The 21,017-nt window shown below is 43.4% G+C and overlaps 1 protein-coding gene across 3 annotated transcripts in view; it reads right to left on the minus strand.

The window, feature by feature from the left end:
- The window catches only part of PNPLA7 (patatin like phospholipase domain containing 7), a 126,677-nt gene that overhangs the window by 52,186 nt on the left and 53,474 nt on the right, over positions 1 to 21,017 (minus strand). For all 3 annotated transcript variants that reach the window (XM_064468892.1, XM_064468889.1, XM_064468891.1), the window contains exons 21-25: positions 12,427 to 12,487; positions 10,234 to 10,383; positions 2,120 to 2,183; positions 1,448 to 1,616; positions 156 to 338 (exon numbers count right to left, since the gene is read on the minus strand). In XM_064468892.1, coding sequence (XP_064324962.1) covers positions 156 to 338; positions 1,448 to 1,616; positions 2,120 to 2,183; positions 10,234 to 10,383; positions 12,427 to 12,487 — 627 coding nt within the window. The remainder of the gene's footprint in view (positions 1 to 155; positions 339 to 1,447; positions 1,617 to 2,119; positions 2,184 to 10,233; positions 10,384 to 12,426; positions 12,488 to 21,017) is intronic.

Here is a 21,017-nt window from a genome sequence, read left to right on the forward strand (position 1 = left end):
AACTGAGGCCAAACAGATTCAAGAGAATTATTACCTGCGTTCAGTTGCACATCAGAATAGCATGTAACAATATTACATCAGATTGCCTTTGATACACGGATTACAAGTAAGGTACTACAGCTAAGGGACCAGCCAACAAAGCAGGACTCTCTTACCAGCTTGGGCAGGCTTCTTTTGGAAAAGACTCTGCGTGGACAGTGGAGATGAAGATGAGCAGAACACCAGCTCCGCATGTTGAGCCATTCCACAGTTCGGGAAGGAAGAGGCCCGTCCTCCTTATGGAGCAGGATGAGTTGCTTCTGGGCTCGGACTGCAGTGTTCTCCAGCATCCTCTCCAGCTACAGCACATTATAGACACCAGAGGGATTTATTGTTCCACTATCAGTTTAACAGAATACTGCATTGTGAAATACACACACATATATATATACATCCAACTCCTGTTCCTATCTGAATATGCAGACAACTATGCATACTAAGAACCCTCAAACAGGACTGATTTAGACAACTATGCTGTCAGCTGTGGGCTTCCATGGCATACAGAATCAGATAAGGATTTAAACCTGACTACTTAAAAATGAATGTTTTTTAGCTAAACACAGACCATTAAATGCACAGCACAGACACACGCTGTTCATGCAAAATGAGATTGCTTCCCAAGTCATATTTAAGCCTACAAATGTTCAACTTGTTTTGTTCTTTCACTTCCAATCAGATCTTTTTACTCCTTGCATTGCTTACTTTTTTTTTGTTTTAGGCAACTGATGGTGACTTGCTTTTACTGTGCTTCCTGCCTCCCACGTACAGTCATGAAGAACCAACACAAAGTGACACACAAGAATGCTGCAGATGGTACCATCCCAGGCTCTCTGGGGGTCAGACTTAGCACTTCACAATCCTAAAAAACCCACTTGTGACCTCATTTTTAAATTTCTTGCAGAATTTATGTGCCTAGGCAAACAACTTTGGTAATAAAATATCAAAAATAAAAATAGATAGCAAGGGAAATACATCTTACAACCTGTAAAACTGTACAAAAGACAGCTTACAATCTGTAATAAAGTATATTAAATTATTCATACAATACAATTCACATCTACTTTTTCCTAGGCACACACCACAAATTCCATCCAGGCAGAACAGAATTTCTCTCTCTATCTGGATATCCTCCAACAAAATTCTGGACAGAAACACAAAGTTTCAAAGCTATTTGACTTTTGATTTACCACTGGTCAAAATGATTCTTTAGAAGAAAAGAACTTAGCTGGAAATACTTCTACATAAAACTTGCCATTTCAGAGGATCTTCATTAATACACATTTCTCAGGAATCTTTCATTATTTGTGCTTCACTGGGTATTAAACCCAGGAAAATTCATGACTATGAAACAACCTCCTTTGATCTGGACTGTTAACGCTGCAAATATGGGAAGGAGCCATTTCCACACCTCTCCAACAGTGGGTTCCTGGTCTCCCAGTCCGACAATTAAGATGCAGTCAGCCTGCCGGATGCAGCGCTGAGTCCAGGGAGTAAGGGTGCTGTCTGCCTGGTAGAGCACAATACGGTGAATATCCTCCTGCTGTCCCAGCCAGCTAGTTAGCCGGTATTCATGGATACTGGGGACAAAAAAGAAAAAAAAACAGTTAAAATGGGTTTTATATCACAGAGTAGAGAAAAATCTTCTATGTCAAGCACAAGCTCTGGAGGGCATTGGAGACCTGCATCTCTTGCTCATCCAGTCTAAGAATGCTATCTGCCCACATTTCAAGGCTCATGCTTTCTCAATTTCCCCATTATTTATACCATTAGATATATACACAGAGCAAAGAGGGTGCAGTGATACCTAACTCCAACAAGACTTCCATGGTGTCCGTAAGAATGAGTACATAATCCCCACTCGGAGCAATACAGCTTTTCCAATTTCACAAGCGAGAAAGTAACTATGGAAAAAAACCACCCATATTTGAACCAAATACTCTTGAAACATTGTTGTCTTAAACAACTTAATGAGAAAGCACAATATATGCTAGAACACAGGATTTCATTCCCAAACACTGTATGTTTATAAGACCAGTATAGTATCTTTCTGCATTTTTTCATAAGTAATGAGGGCAGGTACCTATCCAGCGCAGCAGAACCGAGTCGCTGTTTGATGTTATCACTGGTGAGCAGCAAAGCAGGACCTAGAAGAACGAAAAGTTTCATATATGAACACCTGCCATTCAGCTCCTGACAAACTGTATTGAGAAAAATGTAGCTATAATAAAGGCAGTTCTGTGAATTTGCTTTGATGGTCATGATGGATCAGAGTTGTCGTAGAAGAAAGGGCTGGCGCAAGGTCTTCACAACAATTTTCACACTTCTCTCACATCTTCCCATTCTCCAAATTCCCAGAGCTCTGTTACTGCATTAGTCCCAACCTACAAGCTCTCTGACCACATTCTTCAGTGTCACGTAGGATGACAGTTTCTACTGCAGCTGCATTTTTACAAACACAGCATTCAGAGTATCACGTACCTTTTCCAACCACAGAGAGCCCAGGAATGTGGTTCCAAAGGAAAAAGCTACTCCACTGACCTACTGAAATACATAATTTGTTCAACCTGCACTGAACCAACCCCCCAGACGAACCCTAAAGCTCTTCATTGTAGCACTACTTCTTATTCAGCATGCCGCAGGAACCTGTTCCACTACCAACCCCAAGGAGAAGGAGACCCAGATCTGTGGAGCACAGTCCGATTCACACTACCTCCCCGACAGGGACAGGCCTGTGCACGCATCTGACAACTACATTATATCTCAGATTAGTTTTGGTGCACATAAAGTTTCTTGCAGGCACTTTAGTTTCTTTTTCTTATTAGCAATTCTATTTCGTCAGCAGCAACACATGCCATATGTGGTGGACGTTGCAGAATAACCACAGATAAATACAAAAAAACAAAGGAAAGAAAACTTAAGGGATTAACCTCACACCTAAAGAAAAGATCATCTGTCTCCCATCAAGAGAGAAATTCACATTTACAGAACATGAAAGAGCAGTCGCTTTGTATTAATGTTTTCATAATGTAAACCTTCATTTTTTTCATTAATAAAAGAACTGAAATTCATGCACAAAATAACAAAACAATTACGTGAGGTCTCTCAAGGCATTAATAAAGCAGCATGCCTTAATGCGTTCAGTAAAAATCAAGGAACCGTGAATGAACAACATGGTAAAAAGTCACAATTTCACACTTACACGCTCAAAAAGCAAAACCCACAAGTACAGTATCTGGAGCTGGCCGTCCTGACCTTCAGGGCCAACTCCTTTCCCCCACAATGCTCGATTCCTCCTGCGAAGATTTCACTCTAACGCATTTTATTGTTACGCTTGGAAAAAACCCTCAGAAGTACGCTTTTTTCATCTTGTATTTTCAAACAACCAGATAATGTTTTTACATTAATTTAATCTTTTTTACACTGATGATGGAGGAAGAGCAAACAAAAATGGACAAAAATACCCTGTAAGTGGAGACCAAAAGATAAAAAGTGAAAGCTGGTAGGAAAGCACAGAGAGGAGAATGAGCTGAGAGTAGAATTTAATTTCCTCATCCTCCAGTGAGTTGGTTCCTACAAAAGCGACAAGTCCAAAGTTGAGGGAATCAGTTCATAAGAATTTCAAGACCTGAACCGGTTTAACCTGCCCTTCACTCCTGCTTCTGTGCTGCTCCTCCATCTGTGCTCCTTGAACCGACTGTCTGCGGGGAACAGACCCAATGCTTGTGAGGGGTTTTACCACTTAATTTTTAACACCGGTAGATTCATTGATCTGGTTCACCACTCGGCCTCACAGACAGTTGGACTAGCACAGTGGGATTAAGAGAGGTCTCCCAGAAGAAATACTCATGACATTAAATGCTATGAAGACAGCAAGGGAGCGAGGGCAAGTGAAGTTTGGAAAAGCATCCAACAGCAAAGTTATCATTTGTGTTCATTAATGTGTCAAAGTTCTCAGCAAAATAGAAGTGATATGTAGACCAAATATCTTCCAGGATATGTGACTTTATGACTGTGGTGGAAGTTTAGTAGGCAAAGACAAACAGCCAGGAATGTAAAATGAGCTAAGAAATACAATAAAAATGTCAAGTAAGAGAGACTAACAACAGGAGGGAACAGCACGCTCCAGCTCTGCATTTGCCTGTTGCCTCCCTGCGCCCAGTCACTGAGATCCAAGAACATCAGCAAAGGAGCCTGGAGCGCGCCGTACTCATCTGAGGCGCCGGGAGCACGTGCCCTTAGGGGCAACCATCGAGCCCAGCGACCCAGCCAGCCAGAACATCTTTTATACAAGGCCAGAGGAAGACTTTGTAGAGCTGGAGCGCAGCTTCACGTTAACCAAGGTGATGGCTACTTCACCCACAGACACCTTGAATGGGACAACACATCCCCGTCAAGCATCAAGAGAGCCTTGGAGAGGCCTATGACTTCAGAAATCATGTCCACACACCGCACTTTGGTATTTGGAAAAGAAGCAGTCCACAGTATATGACACAAACACGTGTGTACAGACAGACAGCTGTGCTGGCTCAGGAGGAGTTTGCCCGGCAGCGCAGGATGAAGGCATTCATCCCCAGCACAGAACATGGTGATGCTTCCAACCGAACCGACTCTGTTTTCCTCCAGAAATAACAACCATCTGCTCTACACTTCCAATTTCTAGCAAGCTCCCAATTAATCAACCATTAAATAACCCTCCATTAATGTGATCAAGAACACCAACATATGTGTCCTCAACTGCATAAACCAGAGTGACCAAAAGTGTTATTTAAACTAAACTGCTGAGAGCAATGAAATAATAAAAATCATTCTCAAGCAGATACCCCTCGAACAGCCACAGCAGCAGGCAGCAACGTCCGAGACGATGTTAGTGCATCCTCAGCATGCATTATCATGGTTACACACCATCATCTAGCGACGCCCTCTCCACACCTGACATCAGCCTCGCAAGCCATCTACAGCTGCGGCTGGCATCATGAAAACATCCCTCCACCCTCCAGCAGCCGCCCGCACCCTTCAGGGACTGCTCTCCTTCGGCAGGATTAGACACAGGGTGAATAGCTCAAAGTTAAGAACATGGGAGAGGTGATATGAGGTAACATTAAATATTTATCTAAGCCTAATAGCATCTCTCTGACTGCGACCAGCAGCAGATTGCTGGGGAAGAGTATTACAGCAAGGAAAACTTAATGACATTTCTCCAAGCCTCCAGCAATTTGCAGTTCATGGATTTCTCAAGCCAGAGGTGGTGACTTCTGATAGCCCCTGGGGGACTTTTCTTTCAGTGAACTCACTGGGATTTTAAATCACAACTTATGTGCTTTAGGTGAGAAAACACGGCATGGCAGCAGTCTTACCCCCAGGCACAGATGATCATGATTCATGGGGAAACCTCATGGAGCATCTAAATTGGTACTCCAGAGTCGTCTGCTTTTCAGTACAAAACTACAAACCCATGAAAGAGAAGTGAGGGAAAAAAAATGCTCGCAAATATCAAGAGTCTAGTTCATTTTATCTTTTAAGAATATAAGGCACTCAAGAAAAGGTTGAGACAGCAAGGCTTCAACACAGCTTCCAAGCTCAAATCCTGCCCAGTAAAGAGACATATCTCTTCCTTTCTTTCCAAAGATGAGCATTGTACTCACTTTTGTAATTTTTTTTCCACATAGCACCAATTTCCTAAGATGTGAAGGAGTAGGAGTACAGATATCCTAGTTCTAAGTCTAATAAAACATGGTCAAAAAGTTGCCCAGAGAAATCAGAGGCCCAGAGATCAAGGTCCAATCTCTGATGGTTAGAAATGGTTGCAAACCCACCTCACCTGGAAAAAACACTTGCATAAAAAGATACTGGCCAGTACAAAATGCACTGTGGAAAAAATTTTAGCACAGCAAACTTACTTGCCTGGACTAAATTTTAAAGATAATTTGTATTTGGCCTAAGAAAAGTCTACAAAATTACTATTCAGAGAGACAGAACTGACAAAAGTTTGATGTTCCAGTGTCAGAAGATCTCACGCAGCAAAAAAATACCAAGTTGCGCCAGGTCCAGGTTTAACGCACCACATCAAACACTCAACCTTTAAATCTAATCTCTGTGTAAAGAAGGGAAATTTAGGCAGAACTACAATTAAAAACGCCAATAAATTATTAGTAAAGATATTTTAGTGAGCTTTCCAATACATTATACATTTTTAGAAATTGAAAGAAAGCTTATGTTTAAAGGGCAGAAAGGAAGGAGAGAGACACATATGTTGGATTTTAATGCCTCTCTAATTCAGTCTGAAATTATATTCGATCACAGGGCTCCCACATATAACCAGAATTTGCACAGCCATGTGGTATCATTTAGCTGGTCTCAGGAAAAGAAGAAAAAAATAGTTAGGCAAATACTTTTAAAAAATCTGAATACTGCAGAAGAGCTTTTTGATAAGAGATACCCTCAGCTCTACCAAGATTAAGGGTAAAAAATATTATTAATAAAAAATGACATCATGGACCTTGATCAGATGGTTATCCTAACCTGAAACTTTGCCCGGCAGTAAACCTGGACTCCCTCACGTCACTCCAGTTCAGAAGTGGCAAATTCTGTCCCTGCTTTTTGCAAGTTTTATATTCTACCTCCTTCTCTTTGGAGACCCAAAGACCAAGATTCATGGAAAGGACTTTTACGCTGAAGCATACGTGCAATGTGAGGAAGCAGGGATGTAGCCGTCCGTTCACCGCGCAGGACCTTCCTGCTCGCTCCTCGACGCTCAGATCATATTTTACATTTACACCCATCTCAAGACGAAGGCAGATTCGTGTAGAGTTATTGCTGCCAGATACCAAGGAACTGCTTCACCATCCAGCTTTTGACAAAACAAACACCACGGAAACACCCCTCAGTATTTAACTGGGACACAATCCCACTGTCCAGAAACAGTATCTGAATTATCATAAGCCACAGAAACCCCAAATCTCAAAGAAACCAGCACAAACTGGTTGGATAAAGCTGTGGGTGGTACCATGCATTGATGCTCCCTGCATGCAGAATGCAGCGGGACCTGGCCAGCCAGGCCAGCACGCCCTGGGGCCCAGAAAGCCCGGTATGGGGAGCAGACTGATCCCGTGAGGTGTTCCCATTGCAAATCACACACACACACACAAAATTAAAAATATAATTAAACCCACACAACAGAATCAAGCAGACAAACCAATAAGTCCTGCCTCATTACAGGTAAAAGTCTTGGGCGGGGTGGGAGGAAGATTCAGAATACTTTTCCAATTCTTGTGGACAGTATATATTAACTTGTGGTGTTATGAAGCTTTCACTATCAGACTGAGATATTCTATTTGTCATTAGTTTTATACTCCTTTAATAAGACAGAAGCAGTTAAAAATTACCAAAAAAAAAAAAAAGGTTAAATGGATTAACCCGTAACCAGCTCCAACTCACAGTGCTGCCAATAGACTTCTAATGCCAGTTCCAGGAAAAGAAAAAACATCCTCTAGCCTAATTTTGCAGGCTGTGTTACAAGTCAGTCGGCATCCCGGCTGCAAGGGCCAGCTCCTCCCAAGGACCGCAGCAGCCGACCCCCCCGGGCCCGCACCTCAGCACGGCCCTTGCGACAATCTCGCTATTCCTGCCTGCGTCCTCCTCATTTATTTCTTCTATCCTCTTGTCTCCAACCTGCAGCGACGGGATCTGAGGCATCACTGCAGAATTCATCTAAGTTAACGTTAACAGGAAGAGTAAGGAGTTTTCTAAAATAATATATAAAGTTGCAAAAGAAAGCTGAAAACAACTGCTTCCACCCCACATACTAAGGCCACCCTCCACTGCTCTGGAACAGACTTCAAGCCCAGAGCAATGAAACAATATGGAACAAGCATTAAGTCAAGTGTTAAATGGCAACATCTGATTACAATTTATAATTAAACATAAAGTTCGTTCTAGAAAAACCCAAAGGAGAAACACCACAAGTATGCTAACAGCAGCAAACCCATACAGCGAAACCCCTTATTTTCAAAATTAGGAACATACACACTGAAAGAGACTTCCTTTAGAGAACGATTTTCAATTAAGCCTTCTCAAGCGTATTAAATAACACCTCTCATTTCTGTAAATGTCTGAGGTCTGATGGCAGCTCCTACCCAACCCCAAGTGCCAACCAGCCAACTGGAAAGTCAGAAGCAGGCAAGCGCTCGGGTGGCAGAGCCACGACGCGCCAGTAACGCCAGCTGCTCACCAAGGCCCGAGTGCACGTCTTTTGACGTAACGTTTCTATTTCCCCACATGTAGAATGGGCACAGTTCTAATGGTCAGGTGAATACCGAGACAATCTAAAAATAAACCGAAACTTTGCTTCACAATGCTGACTTTACTACTCGTCTCATTTTTTGATGTAAGAAGTCAGAAGAAAAATCATTCCAAAAACCAGCCCCTTTCCTCATAGCAACGCACCATCTGGCACATTGCTCAGAGCACTTTGTCACGCACCAATAAGGAATACCCAAACAATTCATAGCGACAGTATAAAGGAGAAAACACAAAAGCCATAAAAAAAAAAAAAAAGAGAGAGAGAGAGAGAATGCTGCTTCTGCTAAAAAAAAAAAAAGGAATTAAAAAAATTCAGGCCACACTGCGGGGCTGAAAAGCAATAGGCTGACCTGACGAACAGAGGCAACAAGGCCAGAGAGCTTGCTCTCCCAGCTGTGTTTTGAACCACACGGCTAACTGTGTTTTCACACAACAACACTTTCCTCTTCCCACTGCAGCCGTCTGCTCCACTTTGGCAAGAACTTCAGATGCCAAGGTTGTACCGTTCCGTCGATAGCTGCCAAGCACTGCACAGGCGTCAGTTTAGGAAAAGAACGGAAAAAAGAAGGGTGAACGAGGAAAGGCCAAGCGATCGTAACGAAGCCCCTCGTTTGTTACGTTCTAGTTGCTTTCAACTGGAATGGTTATTTTTATTCTGATTAGTCCATCTACGTACTTAAGTTTTTGTTTTGTTTTATTTACAGGCTCCTACTGCTGTCACACATCAAAACAAGCTGGCAGTGATCCATAAGAAGCACCCATTAGCAATATAGCTACGGCTGAGATCTGTGCTCCATTATGGATGTAAAATTTTTCTGCCATCTCAAAATAAGAGGAATCTTCAAACGCCCACAGATTAGTGCTCAGTGTAACACATCTCCACCATAAGCTGCATACAAATTCGTATTTCAAAAGGTGAAAGAGTTCAAGCAGCAACAGCTTTTTCCTGTGCCAGCTCACCTACAAGATTTTTAAAGCAGAATAATACAAGCCAGCTCCAGATACCCTTAAGGTCAAAAAGGAAATAACCAGTAAATGTAAGTGGTTATACCTGAAGCATCATGTAACCTGTACTTATCAAAATAACACACCATGAGATAGCAGGCTGACAATTCGTCACAGCACTAGAGGAGATTTACTCAAGAGATCTGTGATAGCATATGAGGATGCGATGATGATGTTCAGGAAATGTCAAACCGTAGTACTGAGCATGAACTGAATGGTGAATCGAAAATACGGTTTTGTGAGCAACTGGAACTTGCGCGTGTAACTTCACCGACGGATAAACAATTAATGACTGCACTGTGAGCTGAATACAAGGCTCTGTGAGCACAAGACAGACAAACAAGCTGGCAACAAATGGGACAACGATTTAAGACTTCGGTCTGGACTTCCAGCGCCAACTCAGAGCTCCTCCACAAGTCTCTTCATCAAGTCTTACACTTACCGCTCACCACACTACCTCAGCAAAAGACAACTGCGCATGAAATCCTTTGCTGGATGAAGCTGTACAACTAAGGAAGCCTGCAAAGCTCTCACACAGGAGAGAGAGATAATCAGACTCTCAGACACGCACCATAAGGGGATCTGTCCACTGGAGTGCCTGCACCCTTAGGTGTGCTGATGGCAGCCAAGGCGAGAGGCCAGACGGATTGGATAGTATTTCCGAGTCATTAAGGCCACAAAGTTTTCCACTAAAATTAAACGCACATTAGGAATGGGCACAGAGAAGCAAGAGGTCATGAAAAAGGCTGATCCTAAATGCTGCTGTAGCACCGCCTCCCCTAAGGCAGCATGAATCCACCTTTGACTCATGACAGGTACCTGGCCATACCTCTCTAAAAAGATAAGAAGTATTTATCTCCCATGATGCAGTGACACGTAAACACTTCTTACCCACAGCACTGAGAGCGTGCTTGAGCTCCAGAGTAAAAGCCGTAAGTGGCACCTCTTCAGACACCGGCATAATTGCTACTGTGGAGAGATTGCTGGCAGGATTTCCGGCATCCCACTTGCTACTCGAGGTGTGTAACCCAAGAGGATGACCTGTTGGAAAAGAAAAGACTTGCCATCAGACGATCCAGAAAGCTAGGTGTCATATTGTTTTCAACTGTCAAGCAGCAAGGCAAGTGTCACTGAATTGCTTAACCTAAGATAAATATAACATCCTCCATATTACATAAGAGGAAAGAATTCCCACAGATTTCATCCATAAGAGGATGAAGATCAATTTCCATCAGTTTTGGCTGCTGACACAGCATGCGTGGGTAAAAGTCAGGCAATGTTAAAATATCCAAATGCCAGGAACAGGTTAAATACAAGGTGCATTCACCTGACCTGTTAAGAAAAAAGATAAAAAGGCACTTTGGATGACTCTGAATGGCCACAGCTTTGGAACAGGCATTGATCTAGCCCACAAGAAGAATCAGCTTAACCAACAAAACCCAAAACCTGTTGTCAGTATTAAAATATTCCAAAAATGATCATTCACTTTTTATGGTATTCTTGATCAAGGAAATAGATACCTGTTTTCAACAAAGTTCTTGTAGGGAATGTGTATCTCCACCTATTTTCACTTCCCTCCAAGATGGGAAAGTATGGAGCTTTACAGATACGAGTATTAAAATAAAATATAGAACCTCTGAAGTAGCTGCAAAATAACTGTGGAAGCATCGCCAATGTAGCGTGGTAAGCTGAGTAAGGACAGAGTATGGGCACAGGAAAGCAGTTTTTGACAGAGGCATGTGACGCATGTGAGAAAGATTAAGATCCTCCTAGACAGCTTAGAACTGGAAAAGATCAACGATAGGGGTGTTCTACAAACTGTTCTTTTTGGTTTGATACCATTTTTTTTTTCCTCTTTGACTAAGCCTTCTCAGACAACCATACTTTGCTCCTAATGCCCACCAACGCAGCTCTAAGTACACGATAAACTCAGTCATCTCAGTTAGGATTTAATGTCCTGCTTATTTCACCCAACAAAGGCTTAATATGCACCATTAAGATGAATTCTTGAGATGCACATATGGAAGTACTTGAAATACCATATGAAAACTCATGCAAAGTCTCTATGCAAGATCGACAGTACACTGCAGGATACCAAAAGATATCAGATAAACTTTTTTCAAATATTTTCAGTGACTGAGTTATTCACTTCAAGTCTTATAAAACAGCTCTGCACAGAACATTAAATAGTTTTTCCACTCTTTCTGGCAATCTTCAAGAAGATATCTGTAGGTTCAAACAAGTTACACATCACTGCTCAACTCCTTCACCTCCACCAGCCCTTCCCTCCTCGAAACTTCAATGGCAATTCTCGATTGAACTCCTATTACTGTCGCTAATTTTCTCCCATTTTCTCCAGATTGCCGCTTGCCCTCTTTCCCGAGCAGCGCGGACTCTGCCCTAGGCCACAAAGACATTTCAGCCCGCACAAAAGTTTAAGTGCAATTATCACTAGAGATTCATACACAACTGATTGTGCACAGAAAGCTGAGCGTGTAAAGAAAGAGCAGACTGAGATTCACTCCCCAAGACTGCTCCAAACATGGGAGTTGGCTACCTCATCTTCAGTCTCCTTGGAATACTGCAAAACCAGCAATAAAAGTAATTAAAAAACACCCAACCAAACAAAAACCATAAAAATACGCAAAGCTTAAGAACCAATCCATAGCAAACCATTTCCTCTCAGGCAATTCGCTCAGATAATGCAGATATTAAGTCAGTCTACATGCAGATGCCACTCAGCATGACTATCTGATTCAAGTCTGTTACAGCTGCTATTTCCAATGCTCCCTGTGAGCTCCTCTTGCAAGAAATTTCAAGGAAATTTCACTGCACATATGCAGCAGTACTTTTCTATCTCAATTGCAAATCGTTCCATTCCCACACTTAATTAAGCATGCTCCGCCAAAAAAAAAAAGTTGTACACATATATATAATAAAATCACCATTCACTTGTGACAACAGCTAAAATATTTAGCAACGAATTCTCTTAAGTATGCGCTTTCTGTTTCCAGATTTAACGATGTAAATCTAGCTCCAAGGAAGCACCAGCATCAATGGGAGTAGTCCAGGAACGAGTCTTACCTCCCTGCTGAAGACTGCCAAGAATCTTCTCGCCCAGCAAGTGAATAAGTCTAGTCACAACCTAGCAATGGGAGAGAAAGAAGAAAAGAAACAAACATTCAGGCAGAATGTACTAAATATAGTGCATCTAAACTGATAACATCTTACAGAAGTTTGAAAGTATCTCAGGTTGAAGCATACAGAGACAAGGTTTTATAACCATAGCTTCTGTCCTGGCTGTAACGTATGGTGACTGACCATTTGTCTTGATTTCTTTTACCTTATTTTAACGTAGAAAAACAAGAAAACAAAACAAAACTAAAAAAGGCAGTATTTAACTTGCTTTGGGAGCAAAAGACAAAAATCCAATTATGCTGGGAAATCTGTCAAACTGTATTTTCAGCTCTCCTCTTTTCCCTCTGCGCTGCGCTTGCACCTCTAAGTCGCTCCCCCGTTCTGTGGCTGTCACACACCTCCACCTTCTGTAGGTACTAAAGGCTCAGAAAGCTTCAAGTCTGTACTCACACAATCTTGCTTCCACCTGACCCCCTGTGAATTAGTCAATGTTTACAGTAACCAATTTAATACATCCTGAATAAGAGAGATAAATACGCACTCTGAACACCTGCAGAATCAGAACGAACTATCTTAGAAGTTGCTTTCCCCCTCAAATCATGTTTGCGTGGTAGCTTTGAAGGGACAGATTTTTTCCCAGCTTTTTTTCCAACAGGACTCGTATCGATATAAGCCAGTATTCAAATAGCCAAGCAGGTCTGAAAACTGACCGAAAGCTTATCTGCAACATCAACAATAAATAATTCCCAATTAGCAGTGTAGCAGAAGACTAATAATTGCAATACCAAGGAGTGATAGACTTGGAAGATGCATCATTTATTCTGAAAAGCTATGCGCAAATGTTTTACCAAATAAGGAAAAGACACATTTAAACACATTAAGAATTAATAGAGCAATCATTATGCACTCTCCCCCAGACAAAAAATTCAAGGTCAAAATAACTCTATGCTTCAGAAGGACATAAAAATACCCCTAAAACCATAACAACAAAAGCTCTCCAACCTCTTAGCAAGCTAAGCAAGCAGCAGCAAATGGCTCCCTTGGATTTGGGACAGACACCCCATTCCCATCAGCACAGGTACTTCAGAGTACATCCTTCAAATAAAAGACCATGTAAGCATCAAGAACAGACAGCATGCCCATCAGAATCAGTTCTATATCCTGCTTTATTAAAAAAAAAAGCATTGCCCTAGACTATGAAACTCCACAGCTTTATTAAGCACCGATACTTTTTAAGCATCCAGAGGAGGAAGGGAGAAGAGCAAAGAGGTAGCTACCAAGACAGTACGACTTATAGCGGAGCGAGGGCTAAGAGCTAAACAAAGTTATCTGAGCAACTTCTGACCCACAGCCGTAACTGCGGGTTCTTAAAAGATGCCACTTCGACGAAGTGATCCAAGATCAACTTTTTGAACATTCCCTTATTTGCACCAGTAGCTGACACAACTGTCCAAACCCGCTTCGCTGAGAGCGCTGATGGAGCGTGACCGCGGCTGCCAACGAGCAACGGCAGCTCCCGACAGCCGGCGAGCTCTCAGCCTCCTTATACTGGAATCTCAAACGGGATCCAAAATGCTTCCATTTGTCCAGATTACAACAGGAGCTGACGATCACCCAGCCAACTCCTTACCACTTCAATAGCACCAAGATGTGCGGGTCTGGGATTTAATTAAAGGCACTGGGTGTAGGTACGGAAAATTGCCCCAACTACAGGGAGCAGAGAAGGAGAGAGGGAATTCTTAATAAAAATTATGAGACTGATTGCTCTTCCTAAGGGAGATAACCTGCCTCTCGAGAGCGTTTGCTGTACCCAGCTCACATGCGTTCCCCTAACAACCTGTATCTGCACACTAGGACTATCCTTTAGCAGTTTTAGAAGGTGTTATGAACATTTTACACTTCTGATCCACTTTAAACATCAGAATTTTAATTACTTACTAAAACCATCTCCTGTATTTATAACTTTTTCTTTTTTACAGACAGCTAAGGAGAGCTCCAGCTAAGTTAAAGAAAACGTCCAAGGGTAAGGACAGAACTAAGAATAGACCCTATTGGTCTCATTTTCCAGTTGGCTGCTCTTATTACAAGGAAATATTATTTGTCTTGTTTGCTAGAGCAAACCTTACAGCCTTGGTACGTATAGATATGGAAAAATTATTTCCCCAGTGACTTTGTAAGACAAGCAAATTGCTAACCATAACTGGATGAGTCACTCTGTCGCAGTCATGGCAACGTCGAAGGAACATCAATTTGGGATCGGAGCTAAGAACTGGCCTGAAATTTCCTTAGAGTTTTATACGATGTACAGTAAATTTTCTTTCACAAAAAGGCAATGTCTTCCTTTAAACGGGACTTCTCCATCCATCTGAGAGAGAAGTCAATATAAATCACATCTCTTCATCGACAAGAGACCCAAGCTTCAATGACTGACCTACACCCATTACTGTGCAGAACAGCCCGAGCAGCTCTCACCAAATTCAGTACAACTGGGAGAATTTAAAGAACCAAGATCAGCCTTCTCGTTTCCAAACGCCTTTATTCTAACCCCTCCGGTAACGTGGCACAAGAAAAAAGAGCAGCACAGCCAGATACAGCCCAAGAGACTATGACAAGGAAGACGGGAACCCAGGGAAGGACCTGGGGTGGCATGGAGGAGGCTGGTTTTGCTTGGGAAGGGGAGGAGGAGGAAGGAAGCAGAAATTAGCCCTCGGCCAGGTAGGTCATGGACAGGGATGGCAGGGAAACAACAGTTACTCCAACCAAGCCTGGAAGAGACAGAGGCAGGAGAAAGGCAGATAACGGCACAGGCAGGCAGGCACCTCGGCACAGACACCTGGGCAGTGACTTGGCAGTCGCCTGTTCCCACCCTACCTATTTGGCTGTATTTTGTAGGAAAAGCTCTGGGAATTGGCAGTGAGGGTTTGGGCAGAGGGGCAAGGCAGGAGCTCTGGCAGCACTGCTGGGAAAACTGGATCGACCTGGAAAACCCACTAAGTTTTCAATCCTCTGGAGGTGCCACACAGCCTCCGCCTCTGCCTCCAGCACAGCTGAGCGAGTGATGGACTTGGGTACTGTTTTTCCAAAAGTAGGCAAGACTTCTACGCCTCTCCCATGCAAACGCCCATCTTTCCCAAGCACGGCGCCAGAAGAGCACAGAGCACTTCCCAGACATCTGTACATGCAAAACAGTCTCATTTCTACAGTGTCACAGTCACTCAGGGCTAGACAGCCTTCACAGCACAGTCGGAAGCGTCTGGTGTGCTCATCCCTATGGCACATCCTGGATTTTGCAGTCTCTTCTAGCACCCATCCACCCAGCCCTGCAAACACCTACCCCGCTCTCCACAGACACCGAGTGCAGCCCCATCCACTGGCACAGAATCAGGCGGTTTGGATTTAAGGTTTGAAGAAAAATCTGTACTGCAAAAAGGCAGTAAGTTGGAGTCCAAAGTTATCCAAGAACACCGGGAGGTTTCTAAATTCGGCGAAAGTCATTAATTGCTTGCGACGTAAATGCAACTTTTTGACCCCTTATATTAGGGATAGAGCCAAAACTTGTTTCAGTTTGTGAGGAAGCTGAATTTATCATTCCTCACGATTAGAAACCACATTAGCAGCAAGCAGATCCTACCCAGTTAATCACAGTTAATCACTTCAACCAATAACGAGAAGCAGAGACATTGCAGGCCTGGCACGAACAGCGCGGCGCCGCTGAAATTGCCACCGTGCAAGTTAAACTTGTCCTTGCGACGCGGAGCGCGCTTCCCTACCCACCGCTGCCATCGCAAGCTGTGAAATGACTCAGAAAGGCTGCAAGGCTCTGCCAGCAACCTAAATATACACCTATAGGGTCTTGCAGCATGAGTCTAGGCTCTGGAACCACGGAGCCTGCCTGGGTCATAAAGACAACTGCGTCAACTTTAAAAACAAACAAACAAACCAACCCAAAAACCAAACAAAAAAAAACCCCAAAAAACTAAAGCAAACAAATCTTCACTCTCCTGAGCTCATGCAAAAGATTTTTCAGGACAGAAGGAAGAAAACTAACCTTGCAGGGCTAAAAAACAGCCTATTTCTCCATCTCAAAAGCTACTTGGGATGCCAGACGCATCAGCACACCTCTGAAAGCCCCAAAACCTCCCCTGCTCTCACAGACCTTACTGCAACTGTAAATCCATAAAACCTGTCCCAGAGCAGGACATTCAGTTGAGAGACACATTTTGCAAGGGAAATAAAATGTTGTTCCTCCTCCTTCCACCTACTCACCTTTTCAGATAACTCACCAGAACACTTTTGTGCAGGGCAAAATGGGATAAAGAGTATTTCTTTCTCAAGTGGCGTTAGAGAGCACTTTGCTCAGCACAATTCCACCTCTCTGACCCAGCTTACCACTTACCACCTCATCTACCTAGAAACATGTTGTCTTTCTGGCTGTTTCTGAATCCACTCCATCCCCAGTAAGACCCACTCCAGCCCTCTCAGCAGCCTCCAACCCCCTCAGCTCCCTCGTATTGAACGCGAAAGTCTGCTTCTGCACCTGGTACAGAGAAGGCTCTGGGAAAACATTAATTTTCCCTCTGCTTAACTAACGTTAAATTACTCAACAGACCTGCAGCCTCTGCATTGCAGGGCAAGGACTGAACTTCACATTCCCAAGGGGACTGTATTTTCCTACTTTAGGATGACTAATTCACTTTCAAAACAAATGCCCTTCAGAGACGGGGCCAGGCGGTGTCACAGCTCTGCATCACCTGCTAGCGCCGGTGCAAACGCACAGCTGCCCCCTCCATCCACCTCAGGGCTCACGCGTTATCCAGAGCACCGCGTGCTCCACAGCTACTGTAATTCCCACGCCAAGTGGTTATGGTCACTCTGCAACACTGTGTGTCCTGTAATGCTTTTAAATATTTCAACCTACATACCACACCTAGCTAGTCTTCCAAGGCTGGTTTCTAGTTAAAGCTTTTACTCCTCTTGAACTGTGAAACTTAAGAGTCGCTTTACAATAAGCCCTTTTGAAAGTGATTTTCATGAGAATTCAGTTGTAAAACACTTCCCTATGGATACTTATTTAATTGTGTGAATAGTACGGACTGTCTGGCAAATTGCCTATCTGCTAATAGATAGCAATAGTACCAAACAAAGCTTCTTCTCATCTTAGCGAACTTTCAGCAAAGCTGATTTAGAGAAATCATGGGAAAGTTCCACAAAAGCTACACCAATATCCAAATTCACAGTAACAAGTAACTGAGATAAAAGGTACTGTGCAGTGCAAAGCCGTCTTTCTTAGAGCAGAATACCTGTAAGAACAAAACCAAAACAATACGTTCATCAACTCTGCTCCACGCTGCACTGAGGTCCGGGTTTAACTGTACGCTCTTTCGAATCTGAGCAACAAAGCTCCTGTGCAAGAAAGCAAAGGGCCAGTCCCTAGGAAGGGCCGTACCATCCCCTGTCAGGTGCCTCGCAGGTCCCTGGTTTAGGAAACCAGCCTTGGCTAAAGTAGACAGGGAACAAGCCTGACATGCCGGTTTGGATCCTGTACAACCAACAGACATATAGCCCTACAAATCTGAATGTGGTTTTTCTCCCAGGTCTGTTCCAGTCCTCTCTAGTGGATCCTCTACCATAGCCCAGATCCAAAGGACCAGTATTCCTGCAGTGAACAGGACAGCTTGCAGGTGACCTAAGCACTCTCTCCAGTGACTCTGAAGTTTAGAAATAAGATACTTAATAGTTAAGCCTTTAAAACGTCAAATCAGTCATCCAATGGGCCACCTTTAAATTAAATATGTTAAATAACAATTTATCAGTCCCTTCATGTCTATAGTACCTTGCTCTTCACTTACATCTGTGATTTAGTTTAAGAACATGTAAAAGGGCTTTCTACCACACAGAGACCCAATGTGAATAAGCTAGCACAGAAAACAGGGCTGCCAAGGGGGTTCTATTCTACCAAGTAAATGCAATTGGGGTAAAATAGTAATGTCCTGGTTTCAGAAGGGATAGAGTTAATGTTCTTCCTAGCAGCTGGTACAGCGCTGCGTTTTGGAATTAGTATGAGATTAATGTTTCAGGATAATGATTGATATCATTCAATTAATGATAACACACCGGTGTTTTAGTGATTGCTAAGTAGTGCTTACACTAGTCAAGGACCTTCCAGCTTCCCGTGCTCGGCTGGCTGCAGGAGAAGCTGGGAGGGGGCACGGCCAGGACAGCTGACCCAAAGGGATATTCCACACCATATGGCATCACGCTCAGTATATGAACTGGAGGGAGCTGGCCGGGGGGCAGCGATCGCTGCTCAGGGACGGGCTGGGCATCAGGCAGTGGGTGCTGAGCAATTGCATTGTGCATCACTTGTTTTGTGTATTTCGTTACTATTATTATTTTCTCTTCCTCTGCTGTCCTACCAAACTGTCTTTATCTCAACCCATGAGTTTTACTTTTTTTTATTTTCTGATTCTCTCCTGCCGTCCCACCAGGGGAGGGGAGGGTGACGAGCGGCTGTGTGGTGCTCGTCACCACAAACCCCCTACAAGTACTAACAGCCATTTTATCTATACAAATTCACATAATAGTGGGTTCATTTCTGTGGAGCTCTTTCCAGGAGCTGAGATTATTTCCTACCAGCTTTCTTAAGGTTTGGGGTTTTTTTTTGAGGGACAAGGGAGGGGAAGAGGTAAATTAGATCATCAACTTGAATAAAACCATGGTGTTATTGAAGCTTTACGTGGCCCCAGATCAGATAAAACACTCTGCTTGTCAGACTCAGGGAGCTTAGCAAGGGGTCTCCGATTAAAACTTCTGACAGTTTGAGAACCGTCATGACAAAGCAAATCTTAAATGCTCGCTTGCAACAACTTCTGGCGCCCTTACAAATGCCACTAAAGCATACAGAAGAATCAAAGCTTTATTCCAGGGCTGTTTAAGCTTCTAATGTTTGTGATCAATTGTGTCTTGAAGAAAAATGTCAGTCTCGCACCGCTGCTATGACTAAGCACTCTCTCCTGCCTGCCTCGTGTCGGGCAGCTACAGTCAGCGACCATGCTTCCGCTGAACATTTTTCTTCTCTCCTTTCCACATCCACTTCTCCTACAGTCAAGATAAACTTATTTTAATGGGCCATGAGACAAATACAGAAAAATCTAGAAGCATGGCCTCTCCTGTCCTATTCCACAGTGCCACATCAGGCTTAAATAACGCGACTGCACAATATACACAATGCTGGAGGGAAGCATTTTGAAAAGAGGGCACATTACCGAACTCACTTTGTAAGGCACACAACCCTAGGGAAGGCTCCATCTGCTTCAGAAAAGCTCTGGTTAAAATACCCATACAAAGATAGCAGGATTCGCTGTTTGAGATGGATGATGGGTTCTGAATATATTTAAACCCGAAGGGCAGACTTAGAGAATTCAAAGAAAGATGCAGAAAAACTCCGTATTTTCTAGCATGCAAAAGGTTGTCTTACATTTCACCCCCTGCAGCTCCTAAACAATTTCTCGGTACAATTTCCATCAGCTACAGCAGGTCTAAATTTCAAGTTAGAATTATAAAAACAATCTCAGCTCAGTAGAGGCAAAGATAATCTATGAAATGCGATCCAAGTTATACACTGATGTTAGAACATCTCTGTAATCTGTTCACAAATTCTCTGCTCTCGCTACTGCTTCAAAAGTGCTTTGCGGTGCCAAAAATCGTGAGCTGATTCTCTGTCCTACTTTTTAGAACTGAAGGCAGTGATGAAAATAGAAAGAATCAATTCCCTTTCACTCCTGCAACGCTGAAAAGCTTCAAGCAGCACCAGAAGCAAGCACCGAGGCTGTCAGAGGAACAAATGCTCCGGCTGGCTGAGTGCCCCGATGCTATGCTGCAGAGCTGTGGCCCTCGGGCACAAGTCCTGAGAAAACAAAGAAGTTCTGCACTGTGGACCACTTTCAGTTGGGAATGTCTAGGATGCCATATCCAGAGCGACTCAAGGTTGGGATGCTTTCCCGAGAGGCTAGAAGATACAGATTTGAGTTCCGCAGACTGAGCACGATCTAGAAGTCAACATCTGTCATTTCTGGGCACATACGCCGAAATTTTGGCTGTTACTTATAACTGAGATCAGATTTCCCATGCTCCCCCATCTGTTTCATCCCTCAGAATAACAGCAGCTATAGTGGGTCACTCCAGAGATACCAGCAGACCAGGATCCTGTCCCTGACAGGACCAAAGCAGATGGCCAGGGGAGAAACAGAACAGAGGGCAAGCATTCAGTGCTTCCCCAAGGATCAGCTGTGCAATTTTTCCAGATTGCACATCACAGCTCAAGGAACTTGAATTACAATACGGACTAATAAAGCATGATTTCCCTCATTTCACATGGTTCTCATTGGCAAGCACCACCCACATTTACAATTTTCTCACCCATCAGGTAATCACAGAATCACAGAATGCCAGGCTGGAAGGGACCTCAGGGACCGTCTCGTCCAACCTTTCTAGGAAGAGCCCAGCCTAGACAAGACGGTCCAGCACCCTGTCCAGAC

This window comes from Phalacrocorax carbo, chromosome 18 (genome assembly GCF_963921805.1).
Source record: "Phalacrocorax carbo chromosome 18, bPhaCar2.1, whole genome shotgun sequence".
NCBI classification, from domain to species: Eukaryota; Metazoa; Chordata; class Aves; order Suliformes; family Phalacrocoracidae; genus Phalacrocorax; species Phalacrocorax carbo.